Raw genomic sequence first — 20,035 nt, forward strand, 5'->3', positions numbered from 1 at the left:
TTCCCTTGAAAGTTGGCCAGTTCTATATGGTTTGTAACTCCTTTCAAGCTGGAAAACAAGCTTGATGATGTAACCAAAAAATCTTAAGCTGTATTTGTGGTGGAGGATGACTGAGGTGGTGATTGATGGAGATAAGTAAAGCTGCTGCTTTGAAATCTCTTGAGCCCTGTTGACCTAGAGCAGCTGTGCTAGAGTTGTTGGCCTTTTGTAGGGACTCTCTAGTGTCCTAATGGATTTTCCTCTACTTTTCAGGACTATCCTGGAACAGAATAATCTATTAAAAGTTCAGAGCCACTGAGCAAATACAATCTGCAGCCCGGGTGGCTGAAGAGTGTGTTTTTTTCTGCTCTTATTGTGGTCTGCAACAAATGAAGCAATGACTCTTAACTCCAGAAAGACTTAAGAGTGGGTCTCATTTCTTAGACTGGTAGCACAAACATTAGGGAGAAGAACAAGAAGTGGTAAGATTAATCATGTTTTACTGGCAATGTGGAAATCACTCAAGGGTTGTTCAGTTGCATGCTAACACAGTCTGCTGCTTGTAAGGATGAAGTAAGCAAAACGATAGTGTTGGTCCGAATTCCAGACCTTTCAGAACCTCTCTTGATGGGTTAGTGCTTGAATGCTCTTGATTTTCCAACAGACTACAACTGCAGGAGCAGGAAGTGATTCTTTCCTCCTTCCTTTGCTGATCACAGCCACATGTTCATCCTGGCAGAGTAGTGCCTCGGCCTGGTTGTGCTCACTTGCCTTGTTGTGATGGTTTGGGTGTTCCCCGCCCCCCCTCACTTTGGAAATCACCCAGACTAGACTCAGCTGGCTCTGGAAATTGAATGAAGCTTATATTTACAACTTAGCACAATATACAACCAGATATTTACAGTATATACAGTTATAGACAGAAATATACAAGGTAAAAGGTAATACAGAAACACAACTCCCCTCCCAGAAACCTGAGTCCACAGGAGGGGCTCTCAACAGCCACTTCACCTCCCTACCCCTCTCAACCTTTCCCCAGTCCCAAGGAGGAATGGAGGTTCTGCCAGGGGGTTAGGAAGCAAAGTGGATTAGTCAAAGAGGCTAGAGAGAGAGATGCAGCTCGGAGCTCCCCAGCAGGAGAAGTGCTTTTATCTATGTTTTGATTCTTCTTCTTGTATCTCTCAGTAAGCCTATGAGTGAAGTAGACATCACCATTGTTTTCACAGCCTCTAATCTAATCCTTCTCACCAAAACATTCTAGCTAGCTTCAAACTTGCACACTTGTCCTGCCACCTTTGGTGTGGTTGCAGAGCTTGCACAGAATCCCAGATGCACTTGCTGATAACTTACCTTTTCTCCAGGTATTCATCTGCTGGGCTGGGAGTGAAATGCAGGGAAGTTTTTTTGCCCTGAATGAGCATTGCAGTTGAGACCTGCCCAGCCCACTTCCAAATAACCATATACAGTGTTCTAAGCAAAACTAAGTGTCTGAGTGTCAATACTTGCTTTCCTTTCTTTTCTTTTCTAACAGTTTTATTAAAATTAGATTGCTTTTTAAAGAAAGAAAACCACAGATATTATCCCTCCAGTTTTGGTTGCATTTCTCATCCTCCTTGGCAGTGATAAGAGGCTGGGCTCCTCTAATCAGCCCAGCATTCTCAGAGGGTAGCTCTGGAGCAGCCTGGCAGGAGAAGGTGCAGCCTTACAGTCAGCAGATGGTGCCCTCATCAGGAGTAAGAAAGGAGAAATACTTTCCAGAGAGCATTTGGCACAGTGGCAGCCTTGTCTGGAATCAGTTAGGAAGAGGACAAGGTCCATGGCTTGGTGTCTCCTTGCAATGTCAACTTCAGCCTCTTGGAAACATCCCAGCTCCTATTCAGCGATGGTCTGTCCCCAGAAAACTCTTTGTTATGATATCACTGCTGGCTTTTGTCTGCAAATTACTGTACAACTTAAATGTCAGTATTCAAAACTTGAAGTGCACAGGGTTTGTTCAGCCAGAAGTAGAAATGAAATTTAGTTTGGGCTCCTGGCAAGGCTTGCTTTCACATTTATCAAATTGACATGCAAACCAAAGAAGTAAAAATACTGCTAAAATATCAGGTGCCATTGAATGCCTGGAGAAACCATGGCAGGAGGGTTGCTTTTCTTTCCCTCCTATAATCAAATTTATCTACACTTCTGGACAAACATCTGCATGAGCTATTTAGTGGTTCTTTCTCTTTTCCCTTGGATCTGGTTTTGCATCTTAAAACAAGCCAATAGCTCAGCCAGCTTGGACAAGGTGTTTGTGGCTGTGTGAAAGCCCTTTAATGCTCACAGTATCTGGGTTGTCCAAATGCAGGCTGCAAAAGCCTTGGTAGACACCCCAAGTGTTTAAGTATGGCCAAATAAAAAAGATTCCAGCTTCTAACTGGTCATTTTGTCCAGTAAGGCAATTTCTCACCTTCAATCTTCTTTGATTTTAATGTGGAGCAGTAACTCAATTCCTGCAAATAACAGGGCTTGCTCTTGGCCAGATATGCCAAAGTGCTCTTTCTTTTCCAAATCCACATCTTGTAGCTCAGCAGAATGAAAAAAATTGTCCATGTTTTTTGCCACCTGTAATAATTAAACTTTTAAAAAAGTGACTAATGATATCTCAGATAAAAATGCAGGTTTTCAGAAGCTTTTTTTTTTCTTCTGAATGGGATCCATCTACCAATCTTTTTCACTGTTTCTAGCCTCTTCTAACTGATGTTTTTTAAATGCATAATATTGCCTCCACCATCAGTGTTGCAGTACTGGGATCTGCTTTGTAAACCCTTCCTGTTCCACCTTGTGTTGATGCTGTTCTGCCCAACAAATATGCCTCACATGGGCAGGAGTTTCCAGACTCCTGAGGCCTGCCCTTCATCTCAGCTGTTAAAAGGATTCCTTGGTCCTAAGTAATGCTTTTCCCTGCCCTGTCAAGATGTCAAAGGAGGAATGTTTCTGATATCCTGTGTCGTGTCCTCGTATACTCACTTGATAAGGAAAGGTCTTTGAGAACAAGAAGTCAGAGAATAATAGACCATTGCCTACATATCCTCTCCTTATCTATTACCTGATGATGGAGTCCTGCTTACAAACTCCATAACTGAACTCTCCTGGGTGAAAGGGGAAGAAATGATGCAACAGACAACATCTTGTGTTTAGGTGGAGGAAAAAAATAACAAAAGTCCTTAGTATTTCAGGGGAGTTTTATTATTTATTTATTTCAGGGTATTTTCAGTTTTTTTCTCCTTACCCAGCATGAAAGTTCTTCTGATTTTAGGTCATTCTCACAAACTGAAGGAGCAGGGATATGGAAGTATGTTTGAGGGTTTGTTTCTTTAAAGACATGTTTGAGTCTTTGAGAAGAAAGCTTTTGATCATCTTCAAGATCCTAAAAACTGACTGGGAAAGGGTAGACAAATATAGCTCATGTATCTTGAGGCAAAAAATGCTGCTGGCCCTGCTTCAAAAGAAGCATGTTGTGGAAAATACTAATCCTGATAAAGGAAAGGATACTGAAATAAATATAATAAGTCATAATCTGTATTGTCCTCAGGTGAGTGCCTGTGTTCTCAGGAGTGGCAGCCATGGTTTGCTCCTGTATGGGGACAAAACTTACTCTCCTTCAACTTATCCTCTGCTGCTGCAGATACCATCTTTCAGATTGAAACACCCCGTACCTAGCTGCTGCCAAAAGTGAAATTTTAACTTTGATTAAAAGATTAAGATGTTTTCAGCATAAGAAGAGTAAAAATAAACATTTCTTGTCTATTAAAGCTGTTAGAATGAGATAGGGGGGAGGGTTCAGTGGCTGTACAGCCAAAACAACCGAATGACAAAACCTGGAGATTAGCTGTGATTGCAGAGCTTATCTTTGTGACTGATGGCCTTGGTTTGGGTTTCTCTGCTTATGCAGAGTTCAAGGTGAGTTGGAGTAGCAACATGTTGCATGCAGCGCTCATAGCAAGTCACCTCAAACTAGTTGCCTTGCCAAGTTGGAACCTGAAGTATCATGAATTGCAGAGTGAGGCAAATAGGAAGGAAAACTCATCATGGAAAATGGAGATTTGTTACAGTTCTGCTGATTGTGGTTTTGACAGCTTTAGCTAAATAATTACATGGCATGTTTCACTGATTCAGTTTGAGCAGGAAAGGAGAGAAGTAGGATAGGATAAAGTGCCAGACCCAGAAGGTCCATCAACATACTGGATGGCTGATGCAATTCAGGCTGTGGAGAAATGCAGAAGAATTGCAACTTTCAGATCCTCTGGTGGGTGTTTTTTTGTTTCATGAGTAAGTTTCCACACACTTGCTGCTGTCATGGCTCCCAGTTGGGTAGAGCAGGGAAATTGCACACAAGTGACTTCCAGCAGGAGTGTGTGTCATACCTTCAAGCATCAGCCTTTAGTTCTAAGCTCAGGTTTTGGGCTTAAGATGCTGCCAACCGTGCTGATGCTTTCATTGGAAGAGAAGAAAGATGATCTCATGAATACAGTAGATAGTGGAGATTATTTCTGGATGGCCTGGTATTGCCTAGTCTGTGAGGCTGTGAATAAAGCATCCAATTTTCCATGCTGTGCAGAAGTCCTGAGGCATTTGGATGGTAGCATACATATAGAGTAAGGAAACTGGAAGTGTTTTTCAGCCCACTGACACAAGTGAAAACAGTTTTAACAGTCTGTAGCGCTCCTGCTGCCCTGATTCTATGTTGCTGCCTGGAAACTTGGAGGAGAGGAGGCAATCCAATCAGTGTCATTGTGAATCCAGGATTGCCTTGAGTCTGATGGTCCTGCAGAGCATGACAAACTCTCAAGGAGACCTAGGTTAGTGTTAACAGGAGCACAGATGTCTTGGCAAAAGCAAGAGGATTGCTAGGCAGCTATGTCTGTGTAGCTTCTGCTTGGTTGTACAGTCTGTGGCTACCTGAAAGGAGGTTCTCTCAGGCAAGCAGTGATAGAACAAGGGTACACAGTCTCAAGCTGCACCAGGGAGGGTTTAAGCTGGATGTTAGGAAGAAGTTCTTCACAGAGAGAGTGAGTGGCATTAGAATGGGCTGCTTAGGGAGGTGGTGGAGTCCCAGTCTCTGGAGGTGTTTAAAAGGAGAGTGGATATTGCACTTGGTGCCATGGTTTAGTATGATTGGATAGGGTTGGGCTTGATCTTGAAGGTCTTTTCCAACCTGATTGAGTCTGTGCTTCTGTGTCTTTAACCTGCTCTTTGCTAGTTCTTGCCTTTCGCTGATAAGACCATTTGTATTCGTTGCCTGTTGCAAAGGGATTGCAAAGTAACATGTAGGAGAAGGAGGTCTTTTCCTGCAGAATTTGTGCTCTGCCCCACAGGAGAGATGGGATGTGAATTAAAACCTGAGTCTATAGGCAGTAATCGACATGCATGGCAAAGATCTCATCAGCCTGCTGGGGTCCTCTTGTATTTTTGTATTTTCATTTTGTTGCTGCTGGTGATGCTCTGCTGTTGCCAGCTAAGGAGTTTGTTTTGTAAGTATCTGTGTTTCAGGAAGCAGCCATTCTTATGAAAGAGTAGATCTAGCCTCTGGAGAGATTGGAACTAGATGATTTTTGAGGTCCCTTCTAACCTAAACTGTTGTATGATTCTATGACTGGGGGATGAGTGGCCAGAGAGCAGTCTGCCTGGTGAGAGCCAGCTGAATATGAGGCAGCAGTGTACCCAGCTGACACAGAAGGCCATTGACATCTTGGCCTGTATCAAGAGTAGGGTGGCCAGCAGGACTAAAGATGTAATTCTGCCCCTGTACTCAGCACTGGTGAGGCCTGGCCTTGAGCACTGTGTGCACCTCTGGGCCTCTCTCTCCAAGAAGGATATTGAGGTGCTAGAGAAAGTCAAGAGGAGAATGACAAGACTGGGGAAGGGATTGGAGGGAAAAGTCTGATGAGTAAAGGCTGAGGGAGCTGGGCTTGTTTAGCCTGAAAAAGAGGACACTTGTTGGGGGGACCTTAGCACTTTCTACAACTACCTGAAGGGAAGTTGTAGTAAGGTGAGAGTCAGGCTCTTCTCCCAGACAACTTGTGCCAGGACAAGAAGGCATGGTCTGAAGCTGCACCAGGGAAGGTTTAGGTTGGATATTAAGAAGCACTTTCTCACAGAAAGGGTTGTTAGGCACTGGAATGGGCTGCCCAGGGAGGTGGTGGAGTCACCATCCCTGGAGGTCTTTAAGAAAAGATTAGACATGGCATTTGGTGGCATGGTTTAGCTGATGTCACGGTGTTAGTTTATAGGCTAGACTTGATGATCTCAGAGGTCTTCTCCAGACTCAGTGATTCTATGATGTCTTGAAATACTGCTTCTGTGCTTTCAAGAGTTCTCACTTGTAAACCACCCTTCTGAATTAGGATGCAACTGGTATAGTATGCCAATTGCCTGCTCAATTTTTCCAGCTCATATGAAATGCTTTGCGCTGCTTTGCATGGAGGGCAGTGCAGATGGTCCTGTGCTGCATGTCTGGCTGCCTGAACAGCCCTTGGGGGAAGATCCTTCCATCAGCGCAAGCACAGACCAGGACAAGAGGAGGCTGTCTGGGACTGTGGCCTTCTGCTGCTGTGTAGATGAGCTTGTCAGCCCTGTTAATGTGGAACTGAACATGGATGTGTGCAGTTTTGTCTGATGTCTGGATGTGGGGAGGCCTGTGGATGTGGTCTATCTGGACTTCAGCAAGGCCTTTGACACTGTCCCCCACAGCAAACTGCTGGCTAAGCTGTCAGCCCATGGCTTGGATGGCAACACTCTGTGCTGGGTTAGGAACTGGCTGGAGGGCCGGACCCAGAGAGTGGTGGTGAATGGTGCCACATCCAGCTGGCAGCTGTCACTAGTGGTGTCCCTCAGGGATCAGTGCTGGGCCCCATCCTCTTTAACATCTTCATAGATGATCTGGATGAGGGCATGGAGTCAGTCATCAGCAAGTTTGCAGATGACACTAAGCTGGGGGCAGATGTGACTGGGTTGGAGGGCAGAAGGGCTCTGCAGTGGGACCTTGACCACCTGTACAGATGGGCAGAGTCCAATGGGATGGGGTTCAATAGCTCCAAGTGCAGGGTGCTGCTTTGGCCACAACAACCCCATGCAGAGATACAGGCTGGGGTCGGAGTGGCTGGAGAGCATCCAGACAGAGAGGGATCAGGGGGTACTGATTGATACCTGCCTGAACATGAGCCAGCAGTGTGCCCAGGTGGCCAAGAGAGCCAGTGGCATCCTGGCCTGCATCAGGAATGGTGTGGTCAGCAGGAGCAGGGAGGTCATTCTGCCCCTGTACTCTGCACTGGTCAGACCACACCTCAAGTACTGTGTTCAGTTCTGGGCCCCCCAGTTTAGAAGGGACATTGAGATGCTCGAGCGTGTCCAGAGAAGGGCGACGAGGCTGTTGAGAGGCCTTGAGCACAGCCCTACGAGGAGAGGCTGAGGGAGCTGGGATTGTTTAGCCTGGAGAAGAGGAGGCTCAGGGGTGACCTTATTGCTGTCTACAACTGCCTGAGGGGTGGTTGTGGCCAGGAGGAGGTTGCTCTCTTCTCTCATGTGGCCAGCACCAGAACAAGTGGACACAGCCTCAGGCTGCGCCAGGGGAGATTTAGGCTGGAGGTGAGGAGAAAGTTCTTCACTGAGAGAGTCACTGGACACTGTAATGGGCTGCCCAGGGAGGTGGTGGAGTCGCCGTCCCTGGGGCTGTTCAAGGCAGGATTGGACGTGGCACTTGGTGCCGTGGTCTAGCCTTGAGCTCTGTGGTAGAGGGTTGGACTTGATGATCTGTGAGGTCTCTTGCAATCCTAATAATACTGTGATACTGTGATAATATTCCAGACTTGCAGCTATATGGAATGTGGTAGCTGTATTTTCCTTACATATCATATTCATATAAGCTCTGTCAGTTGTTCTTTGAAGCTAATGAAAGGTAAAAGATCAGGAGTACTGTGGTTTTAATATAGGTGATTTTCTTATGTTGCAGTCTGATCTCCATGTCATCAGGTGAAGCTTATGTGAAAGCTAGAGCATCAAAATGCTTCAAACAATTAGAACTGAAGAGAACAGAATTGATTTTCTGTCTGCTAATGTTTTGAATGATAGCAATAGAGTGACATAAGATACCATGTTTTTGTGTTTGGTATCCATGTAGCCTAGCAGCAGACTGACATTTAACACATTACAGTGGAGTGCCTTGCAGACCCTTTGTATATTTGATATGTTTATCTATGGTCCTTGTGTTTCCCAGTGTGTTTGAAAAAGATCCAAATGGAGTTGATTCCACTGTGACTTCCAACCATCGAACCAGAAACCTTCTGGAGTTCTCAACCAGCCAGGAGGCCAGTGCAGCTCCAAAGATACCTGTGGACATCATTTCTGAGAAGAGTAATAGGTGAGATGAAAACCTTTGATGCATTTTAAGTGGCAGAGGGTAATGGTGCTTTCAGACCACGATGCCCTCCTATTTTCTAACCTTTTTGGCCAGTGTTATCATGAGATCACAGGATGTTAGGGGTTGGAAGCGACCTCCGGAGATCGTCAAGTCCAACCCATCTGCCAGAGCAGGACCATAATCTAGTGCAGGTCACACAGGAACACATCCAGATAGGCCTTGAAAGTCTCTAGAGAAGGCGACTCCACAACCTCTCTGGGGAGCCTATTCCAGTGCTTCATGACCCTTACAGTAAGAAAGCTTTTCCTCATGTTAAGGTGGAACGTCCTGTACTGTAGCTTACATCCGTTGTCCTTTATCCTATCGCATGGCACAACTGAGCAGAGCCTGTCCTCTCCCTCTTGACCCCCAGCCTTCAGGTAACATTGGTTAGATCCCTTCTCAGTTTTCTCTTCACCAGACCAAAAAGCCCCAGGTCCCTCAGCCTCTCCTCACAGGGTAATTCTCCAGCCCATTAATCATCTTTGTAGCCCTCTATGGAACTCTTTCAAGTGTATCTCTGTCCCTCTTGAACTGGGGAGCCCAAAACTGAATGCAGTATTCCAGGTGAGGTCTCACCAGGGCAGAGTAGAGAGGGAGGAGAACCTGCTGACCACAGTCCTCTTAATGCACCCCAGGATCCCATTGGCCTTCTTGGTGTGCTAAGTGTGCTGGTTTGAGGCTACTTGGAATATTTTACTCAGAGAAATTGAGTCCTTAGCTGTGAGAAGAAAGAAAAAAAACCAGTACCCTATTCCTTCATTCTTCTGCTGAGAAATGCAACTAGTCAAAATTAAGACACTCATTTCTCACACACTGCTCAGCTCTCAGTTCGGTTCCTTCTCTCTGGCAATCTGGATCTGTGTGGTTGCCTCTGCCTTAACTCTTTAATCTGACCTAACCCTTTTTCCTCTGACCTCCTTATTGTCTTTTGGCATCTCACCTCAGATTTATCATGTGACATATACAGGGATTGGTCTGGTTATTTCTGAAGGGAGGGAAAGAGGAGATTTGGGTCAGGAGCCCTCCTGGCAATCTGATTTCTGGGAAGGGTATTATGTTTCTGTATTACTTTTAACTTGTATATAACTGTATATATTTGTGTATGTACATGCTTGTAGATTGTGCTCAGCTGTAAATATAGCTTCAATCCTTAACTTCCAGTTGGCTGAGTCTAGTCTGGGTGATTTTCTTAAGTGTGAGGGGCTGGGTAACTCCCAAACCACCACATTTCATTTTGGCTCCCCCAGCCCGCCAGAGAATCATAGAATCATAGAATAAACCAGGTTGGAAGAGACCTCCAAGATCATCCAGTCCAACCTAGCACCCAGCCCTATCCAGTCAACTACACCATGGCACTAAGTGCCTCAGTCAGGCTTTTCTTGAAGACCTCAAGGGACGGTGCCTCCACCACCTCCCTGGGCAGCCCATTCCAATGCCAATCACTCTCTCTGGAAAGAACTTCCTCCTAACATCCAGCCTAAACCTACCCCAACACAACTTGAGACTGTGTCCCCTTCTTCTATTGCTGGTTGTCTGGGAAAAGGAACAAAACTGAGACCTGAGCAGTGTGTGAGAAGTGAGTGACTAGTTGCATTTCTCAGCAGAGGAGTGAGTGATATAGGTTACTGGTTGGGTTTTTTCTTTTCTTCTCACAACTAAGGATTTCATTTCTCTCAGTAAAATATTCCAAGTAGCCTCAAACCAGCACACTTGGCCACAAGGGCACATTGCTGTCCCATGGAGAACTTGTCCAAGAGGACTCCCAGGTCCACTTTCTTTTCACAGCTAAGGATTTCATTTCTCTCAGTAAAATATTCCAAGTAGCCTGTCTCGGTTCTAATTTAAATTCCCAGAGGCTCAAACATATTTGATAGAACCAATAACAATTTTACAGAGTGCCCTTCCCTCTTCCCCCTTCTTTCCCAAAAGAAAGGAATTAGATGTAGAGAGAGGAAAAGGTAAAGCACACCCAAATAAATGATCTCACTCTGATTTGGAAGTTAAAAAGAAGAAAAGTTTAACAACAAATTAAAAAGGTATCTGAGGTAGGGAAGTTACAAAGGTATAGGGAAGGGAAAAAAACCCCAAAATACAAAATGTGTAAATACAACCAGATTTTGATGGTAATGGTTTTGTCCACCTCGTGGGTGATGGCCACGTGGTAAGAACCAGGAACAGGATGGTGATGCTGCTAAGCAGGGTGGCAGAGAGTGAGAGCAGGAAGTCCCTCTGCTTTTATGGCTCTTTAGACAGGAAGAGGAGTGGGCTAACCATCACCTGGTGGTTTTCAGACCCACCCCTGGGGAGGGGTCCAGACCACATAGGGTCAGGTTCATGGTCACTCCCCCTGGAGGGTTAACCCTGTACATAGCCTCAAACCAGCACACTTGTCCACAAGGGCACATTGCCGTCCCATGGAGAACTTGTCCACCAGGACTCTCAGGTCCTTCTCACAGGGCTGCTTTCCAGCAGATCACCTTCCAACTTGTACTGGTGCAATTTATTGTTCCTTCCCAGGTGCAGGGCACTTGGGAGCTCTTATCATAGGTCTTACAGAGAATTTACAAAGACTGTGTATTGAAAGCTGATGATATTATTATTATTATTATTATTATTATTATTATTATTATTATTATAATAAAATGTTACCAAGTTATTTTTCAAAGAAATATGATGTTTTATCTCCAGGCTCACCCAGTAGATAGAGATTCAGAAGTGTACACGTGGCTGTGTTTAGGACAGTGGGGTGGCAGAGAGCATATAAACAAGTGTATGGAATGGAGATTTTCATGACCTTCTTCAGTTCTTCATCCCGCTGCTGTTTTTCCCTGATCTGTACTTTAACTTGCATAGTTATGGTATTTGTCATGTTATCTGTCTCTTCTTATTTTTGAAGCTGAAGGATTTATTTTCTTAGTTGGTTGAGAGAAGAGTGGGGAAGTTCAGGATTAAAAACATATTCTGAACTTAGCACTGTGCAGTTTCAGAAATCTCTGAGTTCATCCTTATGCTTAGCCATTATTTAATTATCTTGTTGCTTTCAGGCTTCCTAGATCTCTAACATTCATTGCATAAGTGAACATATAATTGTCTCCAGATTGAAGTCTGGCTAATCCAGCTCATGTTTTTCCCTTACAAGATTTATCCTAGCCAATCATCCCTTTCCAGTAGAGCGTTTTGGCTGGTTGAACAAAGCCAGGCACAGATGTGCAGAAAGCCCTCATGTATTTTGCCATACAGGAAAAAAAGGCAGTAAATCAGGAATGTTTTAGGTCTATAGCCATGATGAAGGCTTTGGCTTTGTGTCCTATGTGGCATTTTTCAGGTCATGACTTGTGACGTAGTGGAGTGGTTCTCTTAGGAGGATATGCTCAGTGCCTTTACCTCCCTTTTTCTTTCACTCCACTGTTTTATGGTGTGCTGTGAGCTCTTTGCTCTGTATTCTCCTTTGTCAGTTCTAGGTGCAGTAAACAGCAGAAGATGGAGAGAAAGCTGAAACAGGGAGGGGAGTGTGAATAAGGCTTTTATAACCTCCTGTACCTGATTTTTCAGAAAGAAGTTGAGGTTTAGTAGCTACAACTCTCTGTCCAAATTGAAAGCATTACTGATACCCTTAGAAGAGGCACTTGGTTAAGCAATTAACCCCCCAGGAGGTACAGCTAACCAGAAGAAGGGAGTATAAGGCTTTACTTTGTGGCTGAGAATGCCATGCATTTTTTAATTGAAATATATGCTTTTACCTTTAATCAAAGCCAAGGTAGCTTCTGGAGACTATTGGAGTTGTTATTCCTCTCCACTCAGCTGCAGTATTTTTGACTGCTCCATTGTCAGATAGCTCATGGGTTTTGCAGCTAATAAGTACAGTATTTCTGTAGCAAATCTTGCACAGCTCTGGAATGAAAGAGAAAATTGCTTCTCATCATTCACATATTATGGGGACTATTTTGCAGGCTACATTTTCCTTCAGTATCTGGCCTGTCTGGGAGAGATCCAACATGTTTATAAACATCTGAGTGCTGGTCAGGAGTGGGGGGACAGGCTCTGCTCACTTGCTCCCTGGGATAGGACAAGGAGCAATAGGTGTAAGTTGCAGCACAAGAGGTTCCACCTCAACACAAGGGGGAACTTCTTTTACTGTAATGGTCCCAGAGCACTGGTGCAGACTCTCCAGAGAGCTTGTGAAATCTCCTTCTCTGGAGACTTTTAAGGCCTGTCTGGATGCATTTCTCTGAGCTGTGCTACAATGTGTGGTCCTGCTCTGGCAGGGGAGTTGGACTCGATGATGTCTTTGGGTCCCTTCCAACCCCTAATATCCTGTGATCTCCCAGTTCTCAACTGTCCATTGAGTGCTATCAGACTCCTCTGGGGAACTGCCAAAGACCATTGAATGTTTCATAGGAATTATTATACACCTGTTTCAGAGATCCCACAGGAGCAACTCTAACCTTTTTGGGTTTGCTCATGATAGTTCTTATTCTTTGGATTTGGATAAAGGTTCATGGAAAAACTATTTTAAGATATTTCTTAATGTCTTGTCCTTTTTTTTTTAACCCCAGTTATGATGGTTCTGTATCTGATAACAAAGCATTGATGATAGTCTCAGAAGAACCACTCTTGTATATTTCACCACCCTCACCCCCTTGCCGACCTCTGATCAACCGGACAGAGTCACTCAGGTGAGTATCCAACGTTTGCTGAGAGTTTAAGCTTTGGTTAGGAGTTTAGCTGGGAGTGGTGTGTTTTGTGGGTGCTACTGGACTGTCAGCTCTGCTTGATGGTCTCAGAGCATCCAGCCAGTGCCTCTGTGTCTGTGCTGTCCAGTGGCTACTACCATGGAGACAGGAGATTGACAGCTGTTATCTTTTGATGGTTTTAGTAATGATTTTCACTCAGTTTTCATACTGCTCACTTAGCAATAATCAAAAAAACAATTTTCTGACTGCCTGAAGGTTTTTTGTGACTCAAAAGAGAAATCACTTCATGTGTAGAAGTGCTTCCAATATGGAAGTCAAGTCCAGCTAAAAAGCTTGTTCAGTTTGAAATACATGGAAGATGGTCTCCTACTCTTCAGCTTCTGATACAAGCAGGCTTAACCTGACATTGCAGATGTGCTTTAATCACCCCTAGAAAACACTTTGCTTTTTCCAGAGATATGAGCATGCCACTAACCTTATTTCTGTGCATCTTTGGCCATTCTTTTCCCCAAATTTGTTTGCTATATTTCAGCCTTCTTAAGCGAGCTTTTGTCTTCAACTGATACACTTTTGATTATAAATTTCATTAGTCCTTCCAGTAATTTCAGAAGTACTGTTCATAAGGCAAAAGAAACAACTGCAACTGCTTTATATTCAAACATCCACGATCCTAATAACTTACAGATACTTCTGGTTTGTTACTCTGCTATTAAAAATAAGTGATCATAAAGCAAAAGAGTAGTAATCTGCTGTGGTGGGTTAAAAATTACCCCCAAATAAAATCACCAGAGTAGCTCAGAAGACTTGGAAACAAGTGAAGCTATATATTTGGAGCAAGCTGAAGTCTGAAAGCATATAATACAATGCATATGTACAAAACATATTTACAATTGTTTACAATTGAGAAATAACACAGAAATCCTCCCCTGGACAAAGCCCAGAAGGGGCCAACTGCCACTTTATTCTCCTCCCAAGAGAGAGGGAAAAACAGAAGGGCCCCAACTGTGATCTACTTAGCCAAGGTTAGTGCAGCAGAAGTCAGTCAGAGTGGAGGGAAGAGTGAGAGCAAGGAGGAGGAGGCAGAGAGGCAAAGGGAATGAAATTGGTTTTGCAGCAGTCTTTATCCTAAACAGTAAACAAATAGAATGATGCAGACTCAGCTATTGTTGTTCTTCTGTATCCAATACAATCCTTCATTTAGAAATTGGAATAAAACTAGAGTGTTAACTCCAAAGCTCCCACATCTGTTATGCCTTTATAATAGCTAATTAAACTGTTTGATAAAATGACAAACCTTTGGCCACTGTGCTTTGAAATATCTGTGGATGCCATGGTTTTTTCTAGGCTAAATCATGAACTTCGAGGATGGGTTCATAGGCATGAAGTGGAACGAACAAGATCCAGAAGGCTGTCAAATAGCCAACAGCAGAAGGCACGGGTTATGCAGGTAGGCAAGTTGATACTGGTGAGTCAACAGAGTGACAAGATAATTTCAGACAACATAACACAATATTCTCTCTTGCTTCTGCCTGTGCTTGTCATTATAGACAAAAGTAGCAATCGTGCCTGTAATTAAGGTACTCAACACTTCCCATCTGAAATTGCTGGGTTTGGTTGAGTTATTATGTTGTCAAAGTTCTTCTATTCCTGCTCTTGGATTCAGGCTAAAGGTTTTTGATTTTTTTTTAGCAGTCATTGAAAGATGTTGAGTGTTGCCTAAAATTACTTTTATGACCTCTTTGTAAGGCTGGGTGAGGATAAGGATAAACTGCTAGTTAATGGAAAAAATGAACCAGCATATTCATCTGGCTCAAGATTAAGGGGCACAGCTGATGGTTGATGTATTTCATTTTTACATGTTTTTGCTACACACATATGCAAGACTACAGAATCAGGAGACTTATGCTCATATTTACCATTTAAAAACATCTCTTTCATCTACTTGGTATACCAATAGTGAGAATGAAGTGGAGACCACAGACTTTGATAAAGAGCTAGGAACAGCCTTAAAAGGAATTGAACTTAACAGTGTGGGAAATGCCACACACTCTTCTAGAGGAAAATTGCAGAGTTCTAAACTTCGGATTCTTCTTGCTGGTGTCCCAAGGAGAATGGTAGAACTTTAAAGCAGGGCAAGTTCATGTGGTTCTATTCTTTCAGACACCAGGGGTGTCTTGTGGGTAGCAAATTTCAGTAGCGGCTCAAAGCGGATTTGACCTCAGAATCCTGCCCATCTGACATCACTGACAGCAGGTTTTGCACTTAGATGACACAATACATGCAACTGTGTGTGATGCCAGGCTCCCTTCTTTGTCTCTGAATGTCACTTTCAATTTGGCTGTAGTAAAACACTTTGTTATTCTGTGTTTCCAGTTTGATTGCTGGCCATTTCAGCCACTTGTGTTTCACCAGTGGGAAAACATGTTTATTGGTTAGGGCACTGATAAACCTCCTCACCCCCTTACACATTCACTTGCTACCACAGGTGTGCATCTTGGTTTATGTAGTGCCAAACTAAGGAAATGCTTTACTGGTTTAATTTTGTATCCTCTTTTTGTTTTCCCCCTTTTTCAGAGCTCCCTCAGTAAGAAGTCAGATTCCCAGCTAATGGCTATGCCTTACACAGACACCAGCCTCAGGTAAGGCGAAGCAACTGCTTTGTTGTTGCATTCTACTTAATAATCTAGTTTTTCACCAACAGCTGGTAGAAAATGCCATTGTAGCTATTACCAAGCTATTTGGACAAAGTATAATGTATCATTACATCTTGTTTGCATAGTTTGTCTTTATCTCTTCATTTGCCCTGATGATTAGAGTATAACCCAGAGTTTTCTAATTCTCTCTACCTGCCCCCCCACATCTCATATACCTGTCCTGTCATTCTTTCTTGGGCACAGGAAGAACTGAAGAGAAGAGCTTAAGGAAACAAAAATTCTCTCTCCTAAATTCTCTGTGACCTTGTTTAAAAGGTCCTGTGCTTTGAAGTGGCAAAGAGAAGTAAGCAGGATGGAGTATAAAGTGGGAAGGACACCTGAAATGTTGCCATTGAAACTAAGGCAGCTGTGGCCCTTCCGTTTGGAATGCTGCTTTGAAAGCAGGATCAGCCTGGGAGAAAATAGCAAGCTGCAGGCAAATGTTATGGAAACCAGGCTGCCAAATTTTTTATAATCCTTGACTAATAAGAAGAAAAAAGAACAATCTTTTTTTAGTTCTGCAGGCAGATGGAGGATGTCTTTTAACTGAAGTCTGAACAAACAAGCCAGATGGCATAAAACTGTTTAATGCACATACCTGCATTGCTCTTGAACAAAGCAATCCGGGTTCTTAGGAGCAGTCTGCAGCATCACAGCTTTGCATGGAATAATCTGCTATGCTCAGAAGGAAGTAAGGGTTATTTTGGATGAATGATATTTAAATGAACAGGACTAGTGAGTCATGGCAGCTGCATGCTGTGACTGTCCTGGAACTGCTAAGAACACAGAACAGACTTCCAGTTCCTCCCAGAGTTGTCAGCTATTAGATGCTCCATGAAATCACAGAATCACAGGGCACTTTAGGTTGTAATGCACCTCTGGAAACCTCCAGTTCAATCCTCTTCTCAAAGCAGGTTTCACTTCAGGTTTACTGTGTGTCTGTCTGAAAAGACTGTGTCCACCTCCTTTTGTAACCCCCATTAGGAAGCTGAAGATTGCAGTGAGAGCCTCCTCAGCCTCCTCTAGTGCTGTAATTGGAAACTGGGTGACCGTTACCTTCTAGAACACCTTTGGTGATGATCTGAGTCCATGAACAGAAGAATATTAGCAGGATCTAAACCTGCCCTTCTATCACTCTTCTGTCTTTTTAGCTTTGTTTTTGACAAGGATTTTTGCAAGTGTGTGTTTAGATGTCAAGATACCAAACTGGGACTCTCCAATTATTTTTGTTTCTGAATTTTGCACAGTTAAAATTGTGGTTCTTGGCGCAGAAAGCTCTGTGTCCACAACCTCCTTCCTTCTTAAAGCAAACACATGTGCAACATCCTACTGCTTTGTGATGTCTAACAATGTCCTTTGATCATGTGATATGCACAGTTTAATATGATACTTTCTTGTCATGTGTTAACATATTACAAAAAGCAATTGGTAGCTTTGCATCTGATTTCAGATCTTAAAGTTCAGGGAAGGGAAGGCAACTTCTAAACTTCCCTTGGAAAGGAAGGAAGCTTCCAGACTTCCATTGGAAAGGAAGGGAGCTTCCTTTCATGGAGGAGTCCATAGTGGCTACTCTTCCATATCCAAAGGTAACTATGGTGTAGTATCAGTGGATTACTGGTATCACTTGGAAATTGGGATTGATGATAGACTTGAACCCAGGAGAGCTTTGTAAAGGCCCAACGTTTTCCAAGTGCTTTGGAACAGCTTTCTCCCATGGCTGGATTTAGAATTATAAAAGGCTGTTTTTTATGTCTAGTTGTATCTTCTTGAGTGTGGGCGAGGAAGTGGATCTGTGGGACCCGTTTCAGTTTTCAGGATGTGTGTTGCTGAGCAGCGTGTGGGCGTCATGCCTTTTATCACAGCACAACTTCAGTGCTGAGTCTCAAGGGTGGCTTGGTGGGCCTACATGTTTTTATGAGTGAGTAATCAAGCTCAAATTAGCTCCAATCTCTGTTTCCTGTGTGTGAGGGATGTGATCTGGTTCCCCACTTGCATACTTCTGCTGAAGTCTATATATAGGGTAGAGCTGCTTGCTCTTGAACCCTCTGTCTCGTTAAAGGGCAACTGGCTTGGCACATACAGTCCATGGCTGAATCAATCAGGTTGGAAAAGACCATCAAGTCCAACCTATCATGCAATATTATCTAATCAACTAAACCACGTCACCAAGTGCCACATCCAGTCTCGTTTTAAACACTTCCAGAGTTGGAGACTCCACCACCTCCCTGGGCAGCCCATTCCAATGGCCAATCACTCTTTCTGTGAAGAACTTCTTCCTAGCATCCAGCCTAAACCTCCCCTGGTGCAGTTAAGAGTCTGTGTCCCCTCGTTCTGTCACTGGTCGCCTGAGAGAAGAGACCAATCCCCACCTGGCCACAGCCTCCTTTTGATTGCAGCAAGATTATATTGGCAGTAAAGGAAGAGATAATAATGATCTACTGTTACTGCTGCTTAAGAAAACCACTTGATGATGGCTTTGTGCCTTGTTTTGGGTGCATAGTTGTGTGTATTGTGAAAACACACTAAAATAATCTAAGTTGGCCAGCAGAGTTGAAATCTGGGTCAGCAGAAGACAGCTTGGGAGGCATAGCTTGATTAGTGTTTTTGCTACAAATACTGCAAGCAGGCAGCATGCTGTTAAAGGGGGAAAGAATTAAGATAACTACTTGAGGGTCCAGCTAATGGTTTGTGTTAAGTGCAGCTTTTCAGTATGATTAAGTATGTTATTTTTGAAAGGGGTTGGAGAAGAATACACAATAGCAATGTGTGCTTGGAATTTCTCACCTCTCCAAGATAAATAGTGGATAAGTACCACGATTGTACAACTTGACAATGTTTTTGTTTAGAATAGTTTAGTCAGGGTGTCTGATAGATGTAAGATGAGAATTGTGAAAAAGATAAGTCAGAGTTATGCAAATATCTTATTTTTACTTTGAGAGTAAAAAATCAAGAGCAGAGCTTCAAGTTGACCAGAGACACACACACACACACCACTCAATTACAGAGCATGGGAGGCTGTCACTTGACAGTAAATGCAAAGTTCTGTTTATGCTTAACTTTGTACTTCTTTCAGTTTGGGTGGTTTAGGTCCTTAGCAATTAAAAAAGTGTTGATATTTTATTTCAGTATAACACTTCTAAAATTGGCTAAAAATCTATTTCCAGAAGTCATCCTCCAGGTGATCCTGCTTTTGGCAGGGGAGCATTGGACGCGATGATCTCTGGAGGTCCCTTCCAACCTCTAACATTCTGTGATTCTGTAATCACAATTTTCAAGACACTTCAAGCTGACTCCCAAATTTTTCTTTGCATTATTGAGCTAGCAAGCAGGTTTTTGCCAGCCTCAAAAGCACAAATAAAATGAAGCTTGTAAACCACCTTGATCTTTCAGAAAATACTCAGTAGTGTCACTGTTTTCACTTGTTTAATGTTCTCATACTTCTCAATGAATGAAGAACTGTACTCCAGAAAAGCAGATCTTTAGAAGTCATTGTCCCACTGAAGTTACCTTCCTTGTCTAAAATAATTACATATCCCCTTTCTTTATTTCAGCAGGAACTCAGGGAATGAGCTGCAAGTGTATTATGCCTCTCCAAGGAGCTATCAAGACTTTTTTGAGGCTATTCATAGAAGGGAAGATACATTCTACGTGGTGTCATTTCGCAGAGTAAGTCCTAGTAGCTGTTCAGTGCTTACCTTTTACGTGTACCCATTAGGCTGTTTCTGTCACTGATTGACTTTCCTCGTGTGGTGCCTTTACATCACTGAAAGTCCGAGTTTTCCCCCCAGAGGTAAATTACCACACCACTCAGAATTTGGAAGTAAAATTCAATTATTTACAAAGCTGACTAAATATAAAGGTAATAAACATATACAAATATATATATACACAGTTTTAACTAGACAAAAACCCAGTTAACCCCCCTGGACAAAAGGTCAGACACTTCCTCACCTGGACACTGCAGATTGCAAGGCCATATTGTCTTACTTTGCTACTACAATGTAACCCAAACATTTTTTATGTGCAGAGCAGGCAAGGACAGAGGGAGAGAGAGACAATGGAAAAAGGCAAGTAAACAAGAGAATGAGAACACTCAGAGCCTCAGATTATATTGAAAAATAACAACCCAATGAAATGGGGTAAATTTATCCCTTCTATTCTGCTCACAGCCCCCTTTTGGGACCTACTCTGAATGCTCTCAAAAGTTTTAGTTACAATTTAGGACCCTAGTT

The 20,035-nt window shown here is 43.2% G+C and overlaps 1 protein-coding gene across 2 annotated transcripts in view; it reads left to right on the forward strand.

Moving 5' to 3' along the window:
- ATF6 (activating transcription factor 6) overlaps window positions 1-20,035 on the forward strand; it is a 115,871-nt gene that overhangs the window by 29,462 nt on the left and 66,374 nt on the right. For both annotated transcript variants that reach the window (XM_064147176.1, XM_064147177.1), the window contains exons 10-14: window positions 8,231-8,374; window positions 12,973-13,092; window positions 14,455-14,557; window positions 15,685-15,749; window positions 19,355-19,469. In XM_064147176.1, coding sequence (XP_064003246.1) covers window positions 8,231-8,374; window positions 12,973-13,092; window positions 14,455-14,557; window positions 15,685-15,749; window positions 19,355-19,469 — 547 coding nt within the window. The remainder of the gene's footprint in view (window positions 1-8,230; window positions 8,375-12,972; window positions 13,093-14,454; window positions 14,558-15,684; window positions 15,750-19,354; window positions 19,470-20,035) is intronic.

This window comes from Pogoniulus pusillus, chromosome 8 (assembly GCF_015220805.1).
Source record: "Pogoniulus pusillus isolate bPogPus1 chromosome 8, bPogPus1.pri, whole genome shotgun sequence".
NCBI lineage: Eukaryota > Metazoa > Chordata > Aves > Piciformes > Lybiidae > Pogoniulus > Pogoniulus pusillus.